A 17,818-nucleotide genomic window follows, 5' to 3' on the forward strand; every position below is an offset into this window, starting at 1 on the left:
TGTGAAGTCTGTATTTCTGTAAGATTTATTTATTTGAAAGGCAGAGCAAGAACAAGAGAGAGAGAGAGAGAGAGTGTCCATCTGCTACTTCACTTTCCAAATGACCAGAACAGTCAGGGCTGGCCGTGCTGAGGCCAGGAGCCAGGAACTCCATCCTGGTCCCCAGTGCTCGGGCCACCTCTCAGTCAGGTGCATGAGCAGGGAGCTGGACTGGGAGCAGAACAGCCAGGCCTGGAATCGATGCTCTGATACGGGAATGCCAGCATCACTTCACGGCTGTGCCACAGTGCTGGCCCCCAGAAGTCTGATTGTAGCTAAGCAGAACATTCCAGTCAGTTTTGAGCATTGCTCTATTTCACGTTATTTGATCTGTTGTAGTCCAAAAGCATTTTTTAATTTGACTCCCTCGGGTTATTTTTCTAAGTGCACATTTAAATCATAACTCAGTTATTGTGAACTATTGCTGCCTTTTCCATAGGAAATTAAGATACTATTAAAACATCATCTAAAATTTTGGATTTGGCAACATTTGTAAGTTTAACTCTGCTTTGCCACAGCAATTCCAGCTGTGAAAACTTAACACAAACGCTGGACAATCCAAAATCTATCATTTGTAACAGAACTGAAAAGTAAGAAGTGTTGCAAACACCTGCTAACAGAGGACAGGTTTCCTGGGTGAGATTAACCCCCGGCAGGTACTTCCAACGGTTCATGGAAAAATGGGATTAAACATGAATTTATCTTGGTGCAAAAAAAACGTGAACTCCGTGCATACTCGGGTTCTCCGGAAAGTTCATGGAAAACGTGTGGCTTTCAGACTGTCTGAGGCCAACGTAGAATCTATTCAGTTTGCGGATGCAGCTAGTGCAAGTGCAGAGCTGCAGAGCGAGGGAGGGCAGCTCCCGCCGCGGGGTCACTCCCCCAAAGGCCGCAGGCCGGCCGCGGGGTCACTCCCCGAATGGCCGCAGGCCCGCCGCGGGGTCACTCCCCGAACGCCGCAGGCCCGCCGCGGGGTCACGCCCCGAAGGGCCGCAGGGCCGGGCTGGGCCAGGCCATCGGGCCTCCGGCCTCCGGGGGGCGGGGAGCGGCGCAGCCTCGAACCCGTGCCCAGAATGCGGGACGGAGGCCCCTAACTTGACTAACCCGAGTGCCTGGAGGCCGCCGGACGCAGTGGGCGCGGTGTCTGAGGGCCCGGGCTCCAGCTCAGCTCCCGCCTCGGGAAGCCGCGGCGGCCACGCACAGCCCGGCACGGGGCTCGAACCCGCGAACAGGCGGCCGGCCGAGCCTCGAGGGATGGCAGCCCTGGGCGCGTCCTGGCCCGCGGGCCCTTCCCGAGCCCCCGGGCTCGCCATTCACTGAGACCTCGCTGGGACACGCGCCGCGGCCAGCCTCCCGCGCCGCTGGGCACCTGAGCCGGCCCCGCGGCCCCCTTCCGTCTCTTCCGGTTCGCCCGTCCTCGGGCAGGGTCAAGGGTCAACGCCACGCGCGCGGCGGGGGGCAGCCCCATTACCTCAGGCGCCGCCCCGCGTGCGACCCCTCCCTGCACGCGGGGGGCGGGGCCTGGCCGGCCGGCGGCCCTGATTGGACGCACTGCCGACCGAACGCGGCGCTGATTGGGCAGGCGTTTCCCGCGGTCCTCCGACCGCATGAAAAGCGCAGGCAGCCCCTGAGGCGCGGTCGCTGGGCGGCTGGCGGAGGCGGAGCGGTGCCGCGGAGTGGGAGCCGAGGCCTCCTCCCGTCTCAGGTGGCCGAGGGCGCCCTTCCCCGACCGCGGGGCGCGCAGCGGGGCGCGCGGCTTCCGGCTGGGCCCGCCAGGCCTGCAGGCGGGCAGGCGGCTTCCGACGGCTGAGGCGGAGCCGTCGTGGCCCGCAGCTGGGAGCCGGGCGGCGTCCATCGGGCCGGGGCAGGGCCGCGGCGTGTCTGGCCTCCGCCATAGCCCCGCGCTGGCGGCTGCGGAGGCGCGAGGCGGGCGGCCGTTGGGCGGCGTCCCGGGACCCGCAGAGGCGGGTTAGCCGCCCGCCCTTCCTGGCCGGCTTCATGGCGCACCAGGCGGCCTGCGGGCGGCGGGCCCGGCCTGGGACAGGGGCGTGGCGCGGCGGGGCAGGACGCTAGGGGCGCCGCAGCCCCGTCGGAGCGCTGGCCCGGCCCGGCCGCTTCCCTCCAGCTTCCCGCCTGGGCAGGCAGCGAGAGGCCGCCCAGGTGCGGGAGGCCCGGAGGGGGCGCCAGGCTCCTGGCCTCGGCCCGGCCACTTGGCGAGTAACCAGTGCTTGGAAGCGGCCTCCGCAGCCGAGGCGGGACGTGGGGTTTGCGTTAACGGTTGTGCTTGCGAGGGAGCGCAGGCTTTCTCTGCAGCTCGGGAGAAACACGATGTGTGGCGCTGTGACTCCTGGGTCGTGGACAGTGTCCACTACAGCTGTTTGAAAGATGAAGACCTACAGTGTTTATAAATTACTACATCCCACACGTTTTTCTTTTAGAAAACCCGTTGTTAAAATCAAGACTTGTACATTTTGAGAATCTAGGGATTAAAAATATATTTAAAATTAACAAATTTAACTATCAGAAACAATCAGTATAAAAGAAAATTGCTTTAAAAGTTTTCTGAAACATCAAAATGGCTTTCAAATTATGATAGTCTTAAGTAAAAGTATTTTAATCAAATTATTCTTAGCTAAATATTCTTTTAACAACTTGTTTCCGGTTGTAGTGTTTGCCATCTAAATGACATTATAAAGATTCCATTTCATGTTGGCAGTTTGTGTAGCCCCATATAGATATGTATGTAACCTAGGCAATCGTGTTGATGACTTAGTGCTTCACAGTGTCCTTGGTCTCCATGTGCAGTTGTTGGAGATACTGTGCACTGGTTTGCTAGTCTTTCCAGAGCCACAAACTGGAAATCGCCAAAGAGAAACAAAAAAAGGACATTTGGCGCTATTAAAAAGTAAGACTGCATGCTTGCTCAGAGGAAGGCTTTGACAGCTGATTGGTACATCTTTTACCTAATTGCTCACAGTTGCTCAAATGCTGCTTCATCCTGAAACAGTCTGAAATGTTAGAGCTTTCAACCTTTGCATTCACTTTTGCACTTCTAACTACCCCACTTCTCTAAATATTGTTTAAATATAATGTTTCAAACATATAGAAAGTAAACAATAGTGTAGCTACAGTCCCCCCCCCCTTTTTTTATCAAAGGCAAGGGTGCTGTTTCTCTGGGGCCCAAAGGGTGTGAATTATGAGGGTGAATGCATTAATGGTTATAGGACTTGTTAGCTACCACCAGCTGCTGGATTCTGAGAGAACAGAAATACCTGTGCGCCATGGGAGAGGAAGAGGGGAAACTGCACTACACAGAGCCTGTTGTAAGGGCCCTATTGCCACGTGCTACGGTGGTGGTGATTGAAAGGGGCTGAACTTTAAGCAGCAGAACTGGCTTAATTTGATGGCTCAGGATGGTATAATAGGTCTAACTATTGTGCTTTGTTAGCCCTGCCCAAATACCGTTCTGTGTATTTTTTTTTTTTTTGACAGGCAGAGTGGACAGAGACAGAGAAAGGTCTTCCTTTTCCGTTGGTTCACCCCCCAATGGCTGCTCCGGTGGCGTGCTGTGGCCGGCGCACCGCGCTGATCTGAAGCCAGGAGCCAGGTGTTTCTCTTGGTCTCCCATGCAGGTGCAGGGACCCAAGCACTTGGGCCATCCTCCACTGCACTCCCGGGCCACAGCAGAGAGCTGGCCTGGAAGAGGAGCAACCAGGACTAGAACCCCGGGGTGCTGGTGCCTCAGGGGGAGGATTAGCCTAGTGAGCTGCGGCGCCGGCCTCTGTGTATTCTTTTGATTCATTTTACCCTCTGTTTCATTTTTTTTTCTCCACTCCCCCCCCACTGCCATGCAAGTCATCCAATATATATATCCTTCTAAAATGTTCTTAGATATATTCCTATTCTCTCTCTAAATATATGTATTATGTTTTATAGTTTCCCTCTTTCATTCTGCACCCTTTTTTAAAACTCAGTGTTGTGTTTGATATGCAGCATGTTCTAAGATTCAGACCTTAGACCTTGTTTAATACACTGAGCTACTCGGTTGTTATGTGCCACATTGTTATCTGTTTCTTTGTCCTTCCCCTGACGAGCTGATCAAAGGAAGTTTTCAGTTTTTCTGTTAGGAGCAGTGCTGTAACATCTATATTCTCTTTATACTTTTGAGTTTCTCCAGAGGTGTGAAATTAGAAGTGGAATTACTATGTACATTTTCGATTTTACCAATTGCTGTCAAAGTGCATTTATTTACTCCCAACTGGAAATATTTGCATGACTTACTATTTTCCATATTTCTGCTGAAACTTGTTAGTACCAAACTGTTTAGTTTTTTTTTTTTTCATATCTGTCAGATAGGGATGTGGTGGTTATTGTTTGAATTAGCATTTCTGACTACTGTGGAGGCAGCATCTATCTTTTACCAGCCACTTGGCGTTTCTTTTCTAAATGAGTTCTTAATCTTTTTTTTGTTGGATTATTGACTTTTTTCCTTGATTTATAATTTCATAATTCTCAAATTAATCCTTAGTCTTTGTTGCAGTTTTTTTTTCTAGTACAATGTCCTTTTCAGCAAATGTACAAAACTCAAAGCAATTACTTTTTAATCTTTTTTTTAAAAAAGTTTCATTTATTTATTTGAAAGACAAGAGTTAGAGGGGCCGAGATGCAGAGAGAGAGGTCTCCCATTTGCCAGTTCATATTTCAGATGGCTGCAACGGCTGGAACTGCACCAATCAGGAGCCAGGTGCCTCCTCCAGGTCTCCCACACGGGTGTAGGGGCCCAAGCACTTGGGCCGGTTTCTGCTTCCCAGGCCATAGTGGAGAGCTGAATTGGAAGTAGAGCAGCTGAGACTCAAATCAGTGCCCATAGGGATGCTGGCACTGCAGGTAGTGGCTTTACCCACTATGCCACAGAACCGGCCTAGAATCCATTACTTTTTATTATTTGTGCTTTTTAAAAAATATTTATTTGAAAGTCAGAGTTACCAAGAGGGAGAGAGAGATCCTCCATCTGCTAGTTCACTTCTGAGATGGCTGGAATGGCCAGGGCTGGACCAGGAGTTTCTTCTGGGTCTCCCATGTGAGTGGTAGTGGCCCAAGCACTCCGGCCATCATCTGCTTTTCTCAGTCCATTAGCAGAGAGCTGGCTCAGAAGTGGAGCAGCCAGGACTCAAACCTGCATCCATATGGGATGCCAACATTGCAGGTGACAGCTTTGTTTTGTCACAGTGCTGGACTCTATACTCTGTGCTTTTTCTTTTACATCATTCTCTATTTCAAGATCATTGAGAGATACTCCTGGACTTTTTTTTATGGTTTTTAACCATTTACATTTTACATTTAGGTAGTAATAATTTATCTAGAATTTAATGGAAGGGGCCGGCGCTGCGGCTCAATAGGCTAATCCTCCACCTAGCGGCGCCGGCATACCAGGTTCTAGTCCCAGTCGAGGCACCAGATTCTGTCCTGGTTGCCCGTCTTCCAGGCCAGCTCTCTGCTATGGTCCGGGAGTGCAGTGGAGGATGGCCCAAGTGTTTGGGCGCCTGCACCCCATGGGAGACCAGGAGAAGCACCTGGCTCCTGGCTTCGGATCAGCGTGGTGCGCTGGCCACGGTGGCCATTGGAGGGTGAACCAACGGCAAAAGGAAGACCTTTGTCTCTCTCTCTCTCTCTCTCACTGTCCACTCTGCCTGTTAAAATAAAAAATAAAAATTTAAAAAAAAATTAATGGAAGGGGATAGATGTGTAATTTTTTTTCTCATGATGAGTCAGTGTTGCCAATACTGTTTATTGACTAAATTACCTTTGTCCCATTGGATTTGCAAAATGATCTTATATGTGTTCTTTCAATAATGTATTCTTGAATGTGCATTTAGATTCTGTTTTGTTTTGTTGATCCACTGTTCTATTTTCCATTCTTGGAACTCCACTGTTTGTAGTTATTGTGACTTTGTAATCTAATATGTTTAAATATCAAAGAGGGTAGTTCTGAGATTTTTCTAAGGTCAGTAATGAGAACAGCATTATTCCTCCATATAAATTTTAGGAGTTAACCAAGTTGCTTAAAATCCACTTTTATGGTTTTTATTGAAATTACTTTGAAGACTGGAAATTCAAAAATTATTTGAGGGAAGAATTAATTGTTTTACAATGATAAATCCTACCATTAATAAATAGGAATAACTCTGTATTCATATCTGATATTACATCCCTTAGTCTTCACCTTCTTAAATGTTTTTTATTCATTTTATTTGTGTACAAAGTTACTTCAGAAGGTCATGGAAAGATGAGTTATTCTGATACAAGAAATTTTGAAATTCAGTTTTTTATATAAATGGAACAAATTTCATTTGCATATATACAATTTTAAGAGCATCGTGATACTTTGCATTGTAACCTTCTAACTTCACTTCCAACCTTCCTCCTCTTTTTTTTTTGTTTTTTACAATAACATACTTTCAGTTTTTTAGTCACAAGCTTAACCCTCAACTAAAATAATTCAAGTAATAAGTAGAAAAACCACTCCTTCTCAAGAGTATAGACAATGTCTATAAAAAAATCTCAATGTCAGTTTTGCTCATATACATTTTTTTATTTTGTATATTAGTTACCACAAGTAGGGAAAACATTCGTCTTTTTGGGACTGATTTATTTCACTAAGCATAATGGTCTCTAGCTGCATCCACTTTGTTGCAAAATACAGGATTTCATTCTTTTTTACGACTGAGTAGTTGTGTGTGTGTTGTGTGTGTGTCACAATTGAGACCAGCGCTGTGGTGCAGGAGGTTAAGCAGCCACCTGCAGCATTAGCATCCCATCTTGGCCCAGATTTGAATCCCAGCTGCTCCATTTCCAGTCCAGCTCCCTGCTGATGGCCTGGGGAAGAAGTGGAAGATGGCCCAAGTGCTTGGTCCCCTGCATCCATGTGAGAGACCCAGAAGAAGTTCTTGGCTTTAGATCAGTTCAGCTCCAACTGTTGTGGCCATTTAGGGAGTGAACCAGCAGATGGAAGACCTTTCAGTCTGTCTGTGTCTATAACTCTGCCTCTCAAGTGAAAAATAAATCTTTATACATTTATTTAATCTCACAATTTCTTGAGCCAGTCATCAGTTGATGGATATCTGGGTTGATCCCATCCCTTAGCTATTGTGAGTTAAGTTGCTACAAACGTGGGGGTATAGGTATCTCTTTCACATGCTGATTTCATTGCCTTTGGGTAAATTCCCAGGAATGGAATAGCTGGGTCATACGGTAGATCGATTTTCAGATTTCTGAGGAATCTCCATACTGTCTTCCATAATGGTTGCACTGATTTACATTCCTACCAACAGCGTATGAGGGTACCTTTTCTCCTCACATCCTTGCCAGCATTTGCTACTTTTTTATTATTGGATGATAGCCATTCTAATTGCTGAAGTGAAACCTCATTGTGGTTTTTATTTTCATTTCCCTAATGGCTAGTGCTCCTAATCATCTTTTCATGCCTCTACTGGCCGTTTGTATTTTATCCTTTGAAAAACACCTTTCATATCCTTAGCCCATTTCTTAACTGAATTTCTTGAGCTCCTTATATTATTTATATTAATTCTTTATCAGATATATAATTTGCAAAAGTTTTCTCCCATTGTTGAGTATTTCCTCTGATGTGCAGGAGCTTCTTAGCGTGGTGTAGCCACGTTTGTCTATTTTTGCCTTTATTGCCTGAGCTTCTGGGGTTTTATTCAATAAGTCTGCCTAATGCATAGTTATTTCATAATATCCATTTTCTAAGTACTCTTGTGCAGTAAAAATATTCTAGGGGTGGGCATTTAATGTAGTGCTTGAGGCGCCACTTGGGATGCCTGCATCTAGCATCTAAGCGCCTGGTGTGAGTCCCAGCTGCAGCTTCTGATCCAGATCCTTGCTAGCGCACGCCCTGTGAGACAGCGGATGGTGGCTCCAGTCCATGAGTCCTTGCCTCTCCTATGATTGATCCAGATTGAGTTCTGGGCCCCTAGCTTCATGCTGTCCCAGCCCTGTTGTTGCAGGTGTTTGGGTATCACTGTCAGAGGATCTCTGTGTCTGCCTTTCATTAAAAAAATAAAAACTAGAGTCCTACTATAAATAGGATACATGCCAAATGAGATTTTTTAAAAAATTCTGTTTTTGATTATTACTGATATAAAGGAACACATTTATGCTGAACTTTACTAGAATATCTGAGGGCCTCTGATAAACAAAATCCCTCTTTCTATGTTCTGACCAGTTAGAAAACAAAGGATAACAGAAGTATAACTTTATAAACCTGCATTGGCTAGGTTAGTTTGAGTTTAGGTTTCAGCCTAGTGGTTTTGTGCTCCAGAGGTAGTTGGCATACTCTCCTCAGCAACCCTGCCCTGGAAGAGAAAATTCACTGGTTCCAGAGCAAAGGAATGACAGAGCAAGGAGCCGAGTTCCTCACGGTACAGGGACTTCCAGAAGGAGCAAAGCTGAGTGCAACATCAAACTTTCCTTGGCGGAAAGAAGTGTGGTGCTAAGTTGAGCCTAGCACTCTATTCCCATCTACCACATCTGTCAGTCCAATATATTCCCGTTTCTCAGAGGTGATGAGAACTAAAGGGATAGAGTCCAAGACTGTATTCAATTCTTGTAAAAACTAGGAGTAGGGAAAAAGTGTTTCCCTCTAACATTGCCCAACTTTCTGTTTGCTTAACCACTAGTCTGTTTTCTAGAGATTGATTTTTATAGTTCTGTATCCTTTTTCTTGAGGTCATTATCTACTTTTTTGGCTGTTCTCTTTGGGTTATGGAAGAACCTTAGATCTTGATCCTAGAAAATTCTACTTTGGGTTAGAACAAAATTAATTCAGGTCTAATGGTATTCTACAAGATAACTTCAAAATTCTCATAGATCAGTTCAGTGCCAAATTTCTGTTGTACAAGCTTTAAAGTATTCAAAAGTTAATAGGACATACATTGCATTTACTAGCCCTATTTGAATTTTTAAAAATGCCCAGTACTTGGCCCATGGAAGAATAATTTCAGAAAAAAAAGTTACTATTCCTTAGCAGTTGGCATTTTTTTTTTGACAGGCAGAGTGGACAGTGAGAGAGAGACAGAGAGAAAGGTCTTCCTTTGCCGTTGGTTCACCCCCCCCCCCCAACGGCTGCTGCAGCCAGCGCACCGTGCTGATCCGAAGCCAGGAGGCAGGTGCTTCTCCTGGTCTCTCATGGGGTGCAGGGCCCAAGCACCTGGGCCATCCTCCACTGCACTCCTGGGCCACAGCAGAGAGCTGGCCTGGAAGAAGGGCAGCTGAGACAGAATCCAGTGCCCCGACCGGGACTAGAACCCGGTGTGCCAGCACCACAGGTGGAGGATTAGCTTAGTGAGCCGCAGTGCTGGCCATTGTTCTGTATTTAATAAAGGATAATTTTTCTCTGAAGACATTTTAGTATTTCATTTAGAGAGACTGTTAGTAACAAATTCTCAAAGTTGACTTTTCCTTTTTCATTGTCTTTTTTATGTAAAAAAAATTCCTTTATGTCGCTCCCCCTCTTCGTGGAGGAGCAACACAGGACCCTGCGCTGTTCTTTCGTCTGCTCGGCCCTCCCCGGGTTTGCTGCTGGTTCTTCCCGGGTTGGCTACTGGTCCTTCCCGGGTTGGCTACTGTCCCTTCCACCTCCGTGGAAGGGCAGTTCCCCCTGGCCACATTCCCCACTTCCACAGGGGAGCGGCACACCGCCGGCCGGTTCTCTCGGGGGCTGCACGGGTTCCCTTAGATGTTCCCCATAGATGTTCCTGGTGCATGCCGTTTCTCTCCTCCTTTATAGTCCTCCTCCGCCAATCCCAACTCGGCTGCCCACACGCCGAGTACGCTGCTCTCCAATCAGGAGCAAGTCCTACAGTTTATTAGTTGAACTGGAGGCAGCTGCGCGGAAGCTGTTTACTTCTCTCCCAGCGCCATATTGTGGGAGAGCAGATGCATAGAATAAGTCTTAATTCGAGTAACTTAGTCCAGTCCGGATTGCTCCCCACACCTTTATTTTTGAGGAGTATTTTGTTGGCTTTTGAATTTTGAGGGATTTTTTGGTAACTACTTTGAAGAAACTATCATTCCAAGTCTTCTGTCTTTCCTAGTTTTCTTTTAGTCATGACATTAAAAAAATATTCTATTTCTTATCCTTTCTAGAGCCTACCACCAAATTATGTTTGGAAATGTTAGCTGCTTTTGTTAAGATGGTACGTGGTGATTAATGCAGCCCTGTGCTGCCTGTTTCTATTCTCATTTGAAGGAAAAGAAGGTTATCCTTTTCTTTGTTTTATCACCATATCAGATTTTTAAAAAAACCTTTTTGTTATTATATGATGGTGACAAAGAGCATAATCATTGGAAGTTATAAATACATGAAGTCTGTTCTGTATTAATTTTTAAGTTATAAATTAATGATACTATCAGGCTCACTGTCAATTTCAGAATGATCTTTAGTACATCATTATAAAAAGAATAGTCAAAATACTTACACACATTCTACAAAATGAAACGGCCTTGTAGAGTTTTGAGGAAGACTCCAGTAATGATGAGCATTTTCTCCCCAGTTTGCAACAGCAATGTTAACTTCTTAGGTGTTCATGGCAGGGAAAATTAATAATCTCATTCCTCTTGTCACAATCATACTAAATAGTATTGTTTGAAGTAACTTTATCAATTTTCATCCTATTTTCACAAGCATGTTCTCTTTAGAACCTGGGTGATGCTTTCTCTCTCTCTCTCTCTCTCTTTTTTTTTTTTTTTGTTTGTTTGACAAAATTAGTGAGGGAGACAGAGAAAGGTCTTCCTTCCATTGGTTCACACCCCAAATGGCCACTACAGCCAGCGCGCTGCGCCTATCCGAAGCCAGGAGCTAGGTGCTTCCTCCTGGTCTCCCATGCAGATGCAGGGCCCAAGCACTTGGGCCATCCTCCACTGCCCTCGCAGGCCACAGCAGAGAGCTGTACTGGAAGAGCAGCAACCGGAACTAGAACCTGGCGCCCATATGGGATGCCAGCGCCCTAGGCGGAGGATTAACCAAGTGAGCCCTGATGCTATCTCTTAAGAAAAACTGTATCACATGATTTTAATTTGTGATGGTCATTTGTATGTTCATCTCGTGGTCTTAAGGAACATACATTACTTGGGAAAGTAGTGCCTTCCCCTTGATTTGGGCATTTGGCCAGAAACGGGAAATTCTGTCCTGCTCGTACTTCCTCTTGGGCACGTGAAATGTGTGTAGGTTATCTTTTTCTCATTGCTTCCCTTGTATATTTGTATTTTCTAATTGATTGTTAATATATTTGCATATTATTCCCTTCAATATTTTATTAATAGCCTGACTTTCATTTAGACATTAATTCAAGAGTACTTTTTTTTGTTGTTGTTCCCAAAGGTGTAGCAGGTATAGTAGGAATCACTAGTGGGAGATACCTTGGTTTGTATTTTCACTAACTAGCTTTGTATACTTTTGGCAGAACATTTGGTGTTAATTTAAGTAATTATAAGAAGAGAGGGCTTGAATAAATTATCTTAAGACTTTTCTCTAGAAACTTCTTTGACCATATGTGTAACATGATAAGTATGAAAAATGTCCAGTGAGAAAATAAGGAAACAATATTTAATGCCTTGCTGCAATCTGAAAGGCTTATGTGTGTTAAAGGTCTTTAAATTATGAATACTTGGGACCAGATTGTAAGATACAGAAAATATGTGTTTTCTTTTATAGATAATTATTTTTTCGTACTGTTTTAAAATGAAGCCAAAATGCCAGTAAGACCGGATCTCCAGGTATGTAGGCCTAGACCAAATGGAAGTATTATAATTCTTAAAATCACTTTTTTTTGCATATAGGTAGTCAGTGCTATCATTTTAGCAATGATAAAGCTTGTAAGTTATAATGAAATGGTCAAGTGTAGAGTAATTTAAATATATTTTTTCATTTATTCAATAGGTATGTTTTTACTAGCTATATTAAGAACATAAAGTGTCAAAAGATCCTGTTTCTTCATATATACACATCTTTTACACTGAAAAAAATTATGTACTCATTGATTAATGTGCTATATATGCCTGTACATTAATAGCAAGTTTTAAAAATTCTAGGATGCTTGCATTTAGACAAAGAGTAGGTTTTAATATCTACTCACCAAATGTGTATAGTGACCATTCCATGAAAATTCTCCAAATGAAGTTGTACTTTAATATCAGAAATGGTAAATTTTATAAAGTTTATAAATATTACAGAAGGATGATATTGTCATGTTAGTTGAATGGTTTCTAAAAGGTGGTTTTGCCCGTGTTCATGTATCTGTCTTTACTAAAACTTCATTAAGAACTTGATGCTCTGATATGCTGAGGATTTTTCCATGATATTAAGTATTACTTTAATATAGTATTTTATTTTTAATCAAGTTTTGTTTTGCTTTTGACATGATGATAACTTTAGTAATAAAAGATGAATTAATACTAGTAATTCCTTTCCTATCTAGAGTTTTGGTATTATGAAAGCAACTTCATCTCTAACTCAGTTATTCCAAATTTAATAGCAGACAGTATTTTTAGAAGATAAATGATATTTTATGAACTCATTTGAATTTTCATATAAAAACAATTCTCAACTGACTAGCTTTTATGAGATGACTAATTTTGGTTTTGACTCAATATATATGCCATTAATTATATTTCTCTAGCAGTTGGAAAAATGCATCGATGATGCTTTAAGAAAACATGACTTCAAACCTTTGAAAATGCTTTTACAAGTTGATAATTGTGAAAATGTGAAGATTAACTGCAGCAATCAGTTTTTCTACAAGTTGGATGACCTTATATGCAGGGTAAATACTTTCACTTAGTGGTTTTTAAAAATTACTAGGTAGGATTCTATTTTCTAGGAAGAAGTACTCCAATAGAAAACAATAACAGCTTGAACAATCTTGAGTACAGTAGTTAAAAGTGATTTTTTTACAAAAAAAATTTTGAGGTGTCTCAACACATTGGACTCTATTTACACAGTAAATCCACAAAAAGCTGTGTTTATATAGGGTTACTGTTACTAACTCTTATACAAGCTAGGGTAAAGGAGTTTACCTGTTTGAAGTTTAAATAACTTCATCTACTTTTTTTTTTTTAAGATTTATTTTTGAAAGTCAAGAGTTACACAGAGAGAAGGAGAGGCAGAGAGAAGGAGAGGCAGAGAGAGGTCTTCCATCTACTGGTTCACTCCTCCCAGTTGGCCGCAACAGCTGGGGCTGCACCAATCCTGAGCCAGGAGCTTCCTCCAGGTGTTCCATGCAGGCACAGGGGTTCAAGGACTTGGACCATCTTCCACTGCTTTCCCAAGCCATAGCAGAGAGCTGGATGGGAAGTGGAGCAGCTGTGACTAGAACCATCGTCCATATGGGATGCAGGCAATGCAGGCGGCGGCTTTACCCGCTGTGCCACAGTGCCGGCCCAGATCTACTTTTAAAAACAAAAAAAATTTCCGGCGCCGTGGCTCACTAGGCTAATCCTCCACCCTCGGTGCTGGCACTCCGGGTTCTAGTTCCGGTTGCTCCTCTTCCAGTCCAGCTCTCTGCTGTGGCCGGGGAGTGCAGTGGAGGATGGTCCAAGTGCTTGGGCCCTGCACCCACATGGGAGACCAGGAGGAAGCACCCCGCTCCTGGCTTCGGATAGGCGCAGTGCACTGGCTGTAGCAGCCATTTGGGGGGTGAACCAATGGAAGGAAGACCTTTCTCTCTGTCTCTCTCAGTCTAACTCTGCCTGTCAAAATAAATAAAAAAAAACTATCAAAATAACCTTGATATTAGGACGATTACGCTTGTTGATTCCTAAAATAAAGCAAAAAAAAAAAAAGTACCCCAAATCTGCATTTGATTCATTGAATATAAAACATTTTTATGTACTAGAAAGTGATTATTGATTATCTCTTCCAGTCTCTGAGATTGTCTATGAATCTAAAAAAATTGAATACAAATTGCATCAGTTGATTAAATACATGTAACATTTTAGAATGGAATGTAACTGATTCACTGTATCAAAGGCTAAAGTTTCTTGAATTTACATAGATCTTAATTTAGCCCTGAATTTGTTATCCACTGGCTTAGGAGGTGTTGGAAAGTTGCTTTTTATGAATTATACTTTCATCCTTTGCAGTACAGAGATGATGATAATGACTATTAGATTTGTGAGGATTAGAAATATGTGTATAAAACTGCGAACATGCATAGTCCACACTATTTTGTGTTTGCAGACATTTAAATGTATACTTTTCATTTTAGGAACTTAATAAAAAGGATATCCAAATGGTTTCAACCATTTTGATTTGTGTTGAAAGATGTGTCAAAAATATCAGCATATTGGGACAATCTGGACTTCTAACTATGATAGAACAAGGACAAGTCGAAAAGATAAGTATAGAATATGTAACATAATCATGTGAGGAAAATATAAAATATATGCATTCTGATAAAATGTTTCAAACTAAATAACTTCGGGAATTTTAAATAAAACATAGAGGAAAATAAATGTTTATAACTTCTGGTATGTATTTCAAAGATTAAAAATATGAAGGAAACTCTACATAGCGTTCTTGATAATCATATAAATTTAAGGTAACAAGACTCCCTGAAGCGTTTCCATGATTTTATTCTCTTAAGCTCTTCTTAATTACTGTCAAACTTTATTTTGTCTTTATGTTGTTTATTGTCTGTTGCACATGCTAGAATGCAGGATATTAATTTTTGTCTGTTCTGTTCATTGCTTTCTAACCAGCACCTAGGGCAGTACCTGGGACATAGTATGTACTTAGATACTTGAAATAAGGAAAATACAAAAAATTTCCAAAAAGTAATGATACTGAAGTAATCTTAAGTTTTGAGAATGATTTATTTTCATTGGTGTGATACGTATTCTTGACCTAGGAATTTGAAGGGTCTTCTACATAGAATTAACATGAATTTTGTCTATTTTCATCTTAAACCATGGGAAAATTTAGTGAGTTAACAAAGATGTTTTAAAAACAAACAATTTGATATACTGTAATTTTATTTTTGATGTCTTTATTAAGATTACTATTTATGCAAAAGTAAATACATTCTTACAGCTACTAAAATGATATACAAAGTTATTAATGTATTACTTTTATTTTTATACATGGCTGCCTGGTTTGAAAAATCCAAGGAGATTATTCTGAGTCAAGGAAATTCAAAAGATGAAGATCTTATAAATATGATAGAAGATTTGTTTGATCTTTTGATGGTAAAATCACATTATTTAACTTATGTTGTAAAGCATGTGCTTATTTAAGAAACAATTTACATTCTCTGTACCCTGAGTCTAAAAATCACTAGTAGATTGATTATTGACTTGGTTGTATTAGTCTATTCAGATTGTAGAAAGCATTTATACAATTAATATAATTGCATGGTTAGTTAATAAAAGTTAAATAATAAGACATTAATTAAAATGTAATCTGTATTTCAGTATCATTTTAGTTATTTATAGCAGAAGATGGTAAATTATAAAATATTCAATTTTTTCAGGTCATTTATGACTTCAGTGATAAAGGTATAGTAAATATTTTCTTTGATTTTTAAAGATTTATTTACTTATTTAAAAGGCAGAGTGACAGAAGGAGACAGAGAAAGAGATCTTCCATCCACTATTTCACTCCCCAAATGACTGCAGCATCCAGGGTGGGGCCATGCAGAAGCCAGGAGTCCAGAACTCCATCTGGGTCTCCCACATGGGTGGCAGGGGCGCAAGTATTTGGGCCATTTGGTGCTGCCTTCCCAGGCACATTTGTAGGAAGCTGGATCAGAAGCAGAGGAACTGGGAGTCTCTGAACTGGCACTCTGAAATGTGCTGCTGGAGTTGCATGTGGCAGTTTAACCTGCTGCACCACAATGCCAGTCCTTAGACATTATGTCTCTGTTAGAACAATAGTTTGTTAGCTTTTGTATAAATTTACAATTCTCATAGTATTGTCCTGATTATATGAGCTCATTATCTAATTCAGGGATCAAGAAACTTTGTTTTGTTTTTGTAAAGAGCAGTACAGTATTTTAGACTGCAAACCAAGAGAAGAAAAATGAGATTAATCTGTAGATCCTTATAAAAAGAAAGAACAAATTTCTTAATGTTTTATTGAATATAGTAGTTGATTACAGGTGTTTTGTTACACAGATCTAATGGGAATGGTATTCCTCTTTGTGGGGATAATGTTTCACTTGAAATTCAAACTTAGTGTTCTCTGTTTTCAAAGTTGCTTAATGCTTATAATGAGATTTTATGTAATTAAAATGTCTTTGAATTTTAACACATTCAAAAATCTTTTTATCCTAGATAATGCAAATAATACCTAGCTAATGATAATTCAGAAGCATGAGTAATTGAGCATGTTCATCACTTAGAAGGCTTTAATAGGATTCTGTTATGGTCTTTTTAAAATATGTATATTTAGAATGTCATTGCATTGCAGAATAGAAGGTTACATGGAAGCTCTTCAGTTGCACAATTTGATGGATTTTGAAATAAGGAGGTTTCCTTTGCACTCATTTTTAAAACAATGGATCTGTAGTTGGAGCTTGGAAGAAAAAGTATCTTTTAAATTTGTATGGAAGTGGAGATGACATGTCTTGTTAAACTTGTGACAGTCTGGGAAGTGTATAAAGCAACTTGGCTTAGGTTGCTGTTCAAAATAACTGTAGTTATCTAAATGACTTAAGTAACTTTACCACATAAATACTATTTTGTCATGTAATTTGGGGTTCAAATCATTAAGCAACATCATCTACTCTGCAGCCAAATCTAACTACTGGAGTGGTTCAGTATTCAACAATAATGGTCATGGACTGTTCAAGAAAAATTTTGGTCATGTCCCTGAGTGTCAAAGTCACAATAAAACTTCACCACTGCTAAGCCATTGAACTTCTGTGTTAGAGGTCAAGTTGGGATACTCAGTTTTCTGTTTCTGACAAAAATTCCTGTAATGGACAGTTGCTAACTTATGAGAGTGAACGAAGCTCACCTTTGGCCCTGTTGGCTCTATAAAACAAAGTCAAATGTTTTTCACAGAGCACCTGCTGATGAATAATACAACCAGACAAAAACAGACAGTGAGTTGGATTTGGTTAGTGTGCCATGGCTTGTAAACTGGTCTTGGTCTGATGGAACAAAGTTTCATTAATCAGCTGAGAATGCAGAATGTGTTACAACTTAACTGTGTTACACACCTGTGGTTAGCAACTGTATTGCACCACACAGTTAGATCCAAGTTATTTTTTCTCTGTGTTGGTTGAGGAAGGCTTCTCAGGATTGGTGATTGAGGCCTGTGAATTGTTTATAAATAAATATTTGTTGCCTTCAAAGCAAAACAATTTTAAACAAATTGTCAGTTAATGGTACCATTTTCAAAGAATTTTTTTTTTTACAGTTAACATGGGAGAAAAAAACAGACCTAAAGAACCAGCCATTGTAAAGTGACTTGACTTTTAAAAGTAAATCGTATCTTTTTTATCTGAGTAATTTTTTTTTTCATTTCAATGCAGTCTGTTTGGGAACTCACACTTAGGCTGCTGCAGTATTTTCATTGTTTCAAAATATTTTAAAATTTTTCATTGTGAAATAGAATGTAGCAAATTCTTTATTTTTAGTACTGATAAAACTTCATCTTGTGGAAACGTTAGTTTAAAAATAGGACAAATTATTTATAGCTTTATGAGAGAAAGATAGGTTGATAGTGTTTAGTGAGTATAAGAATTTTTGAGATATG

The 17,818-nt window shown here is 41.5% G+C and overlaps 1 protein-coding gene across 9 annotated transcripts in view; it reads left to right on the forward strand.

The window, feature by feature from the left end:
- Positions 1–1,601: 1,601 nt before the first annotated feature.
- SYCP2 (synaptonemal complex protein 2) overlaps positions 1,602–17,818 on the forward strand; it is a 66,047-nt gene continuing 49,830 nt past the window's right edge. For 7 of the 9 annotated variants that reach the window (XR_016215702.1, XR_016215703.1, XM_070051356.2 and 4 more), the window contains exons 1-6: positions 1,602–1,744; positions 11,774–11,835; positions 12,738–12,881; positions 14,325–14,453; positions 15,199–15,303; positions 15,588–15,612. Coding sequence is in view for 6 of the 9 variants with exons in the window: in XM_070051356.2 (XP_069907457.2) it covers positions 11,812–11,835; positions 12,738–12,881; positions 14,325–14,453; positions 15,199–15,303; positions 15,588–15,612 (427 nt within the window). In the remaining 3 variants the exon portion in view is untranslated. Of the gene's footprint in view, positions 1,745–11,773; positions 11,836–12,737; positions 12,882–14,324; positions 14,454–15,198; positions 15,304–15,587; positions 15,613–17,818 lie in introns of those variants that run through there. The other 2 variants (XM_070051358.2, XM_070051361.2) reach the window with 2 other exon arrangements.

This window comes from Oryctolagus cuniculus, chromosome 11 (genome assembly GCF_051225735.1).
Source record: "Oryctolagus cuniculus isolate XC-2025 breed Fujian yellow rabbit chromosome 11, ASM5122573v1, whole genome shotgun sequence".
NCBI classification, from domain to species: Eukaryota; Metazoa; Chordata; class Mammalia; order Lagomorpha; family Leporidae; genus Oryctolagus; species Oryctolagus cuniculus.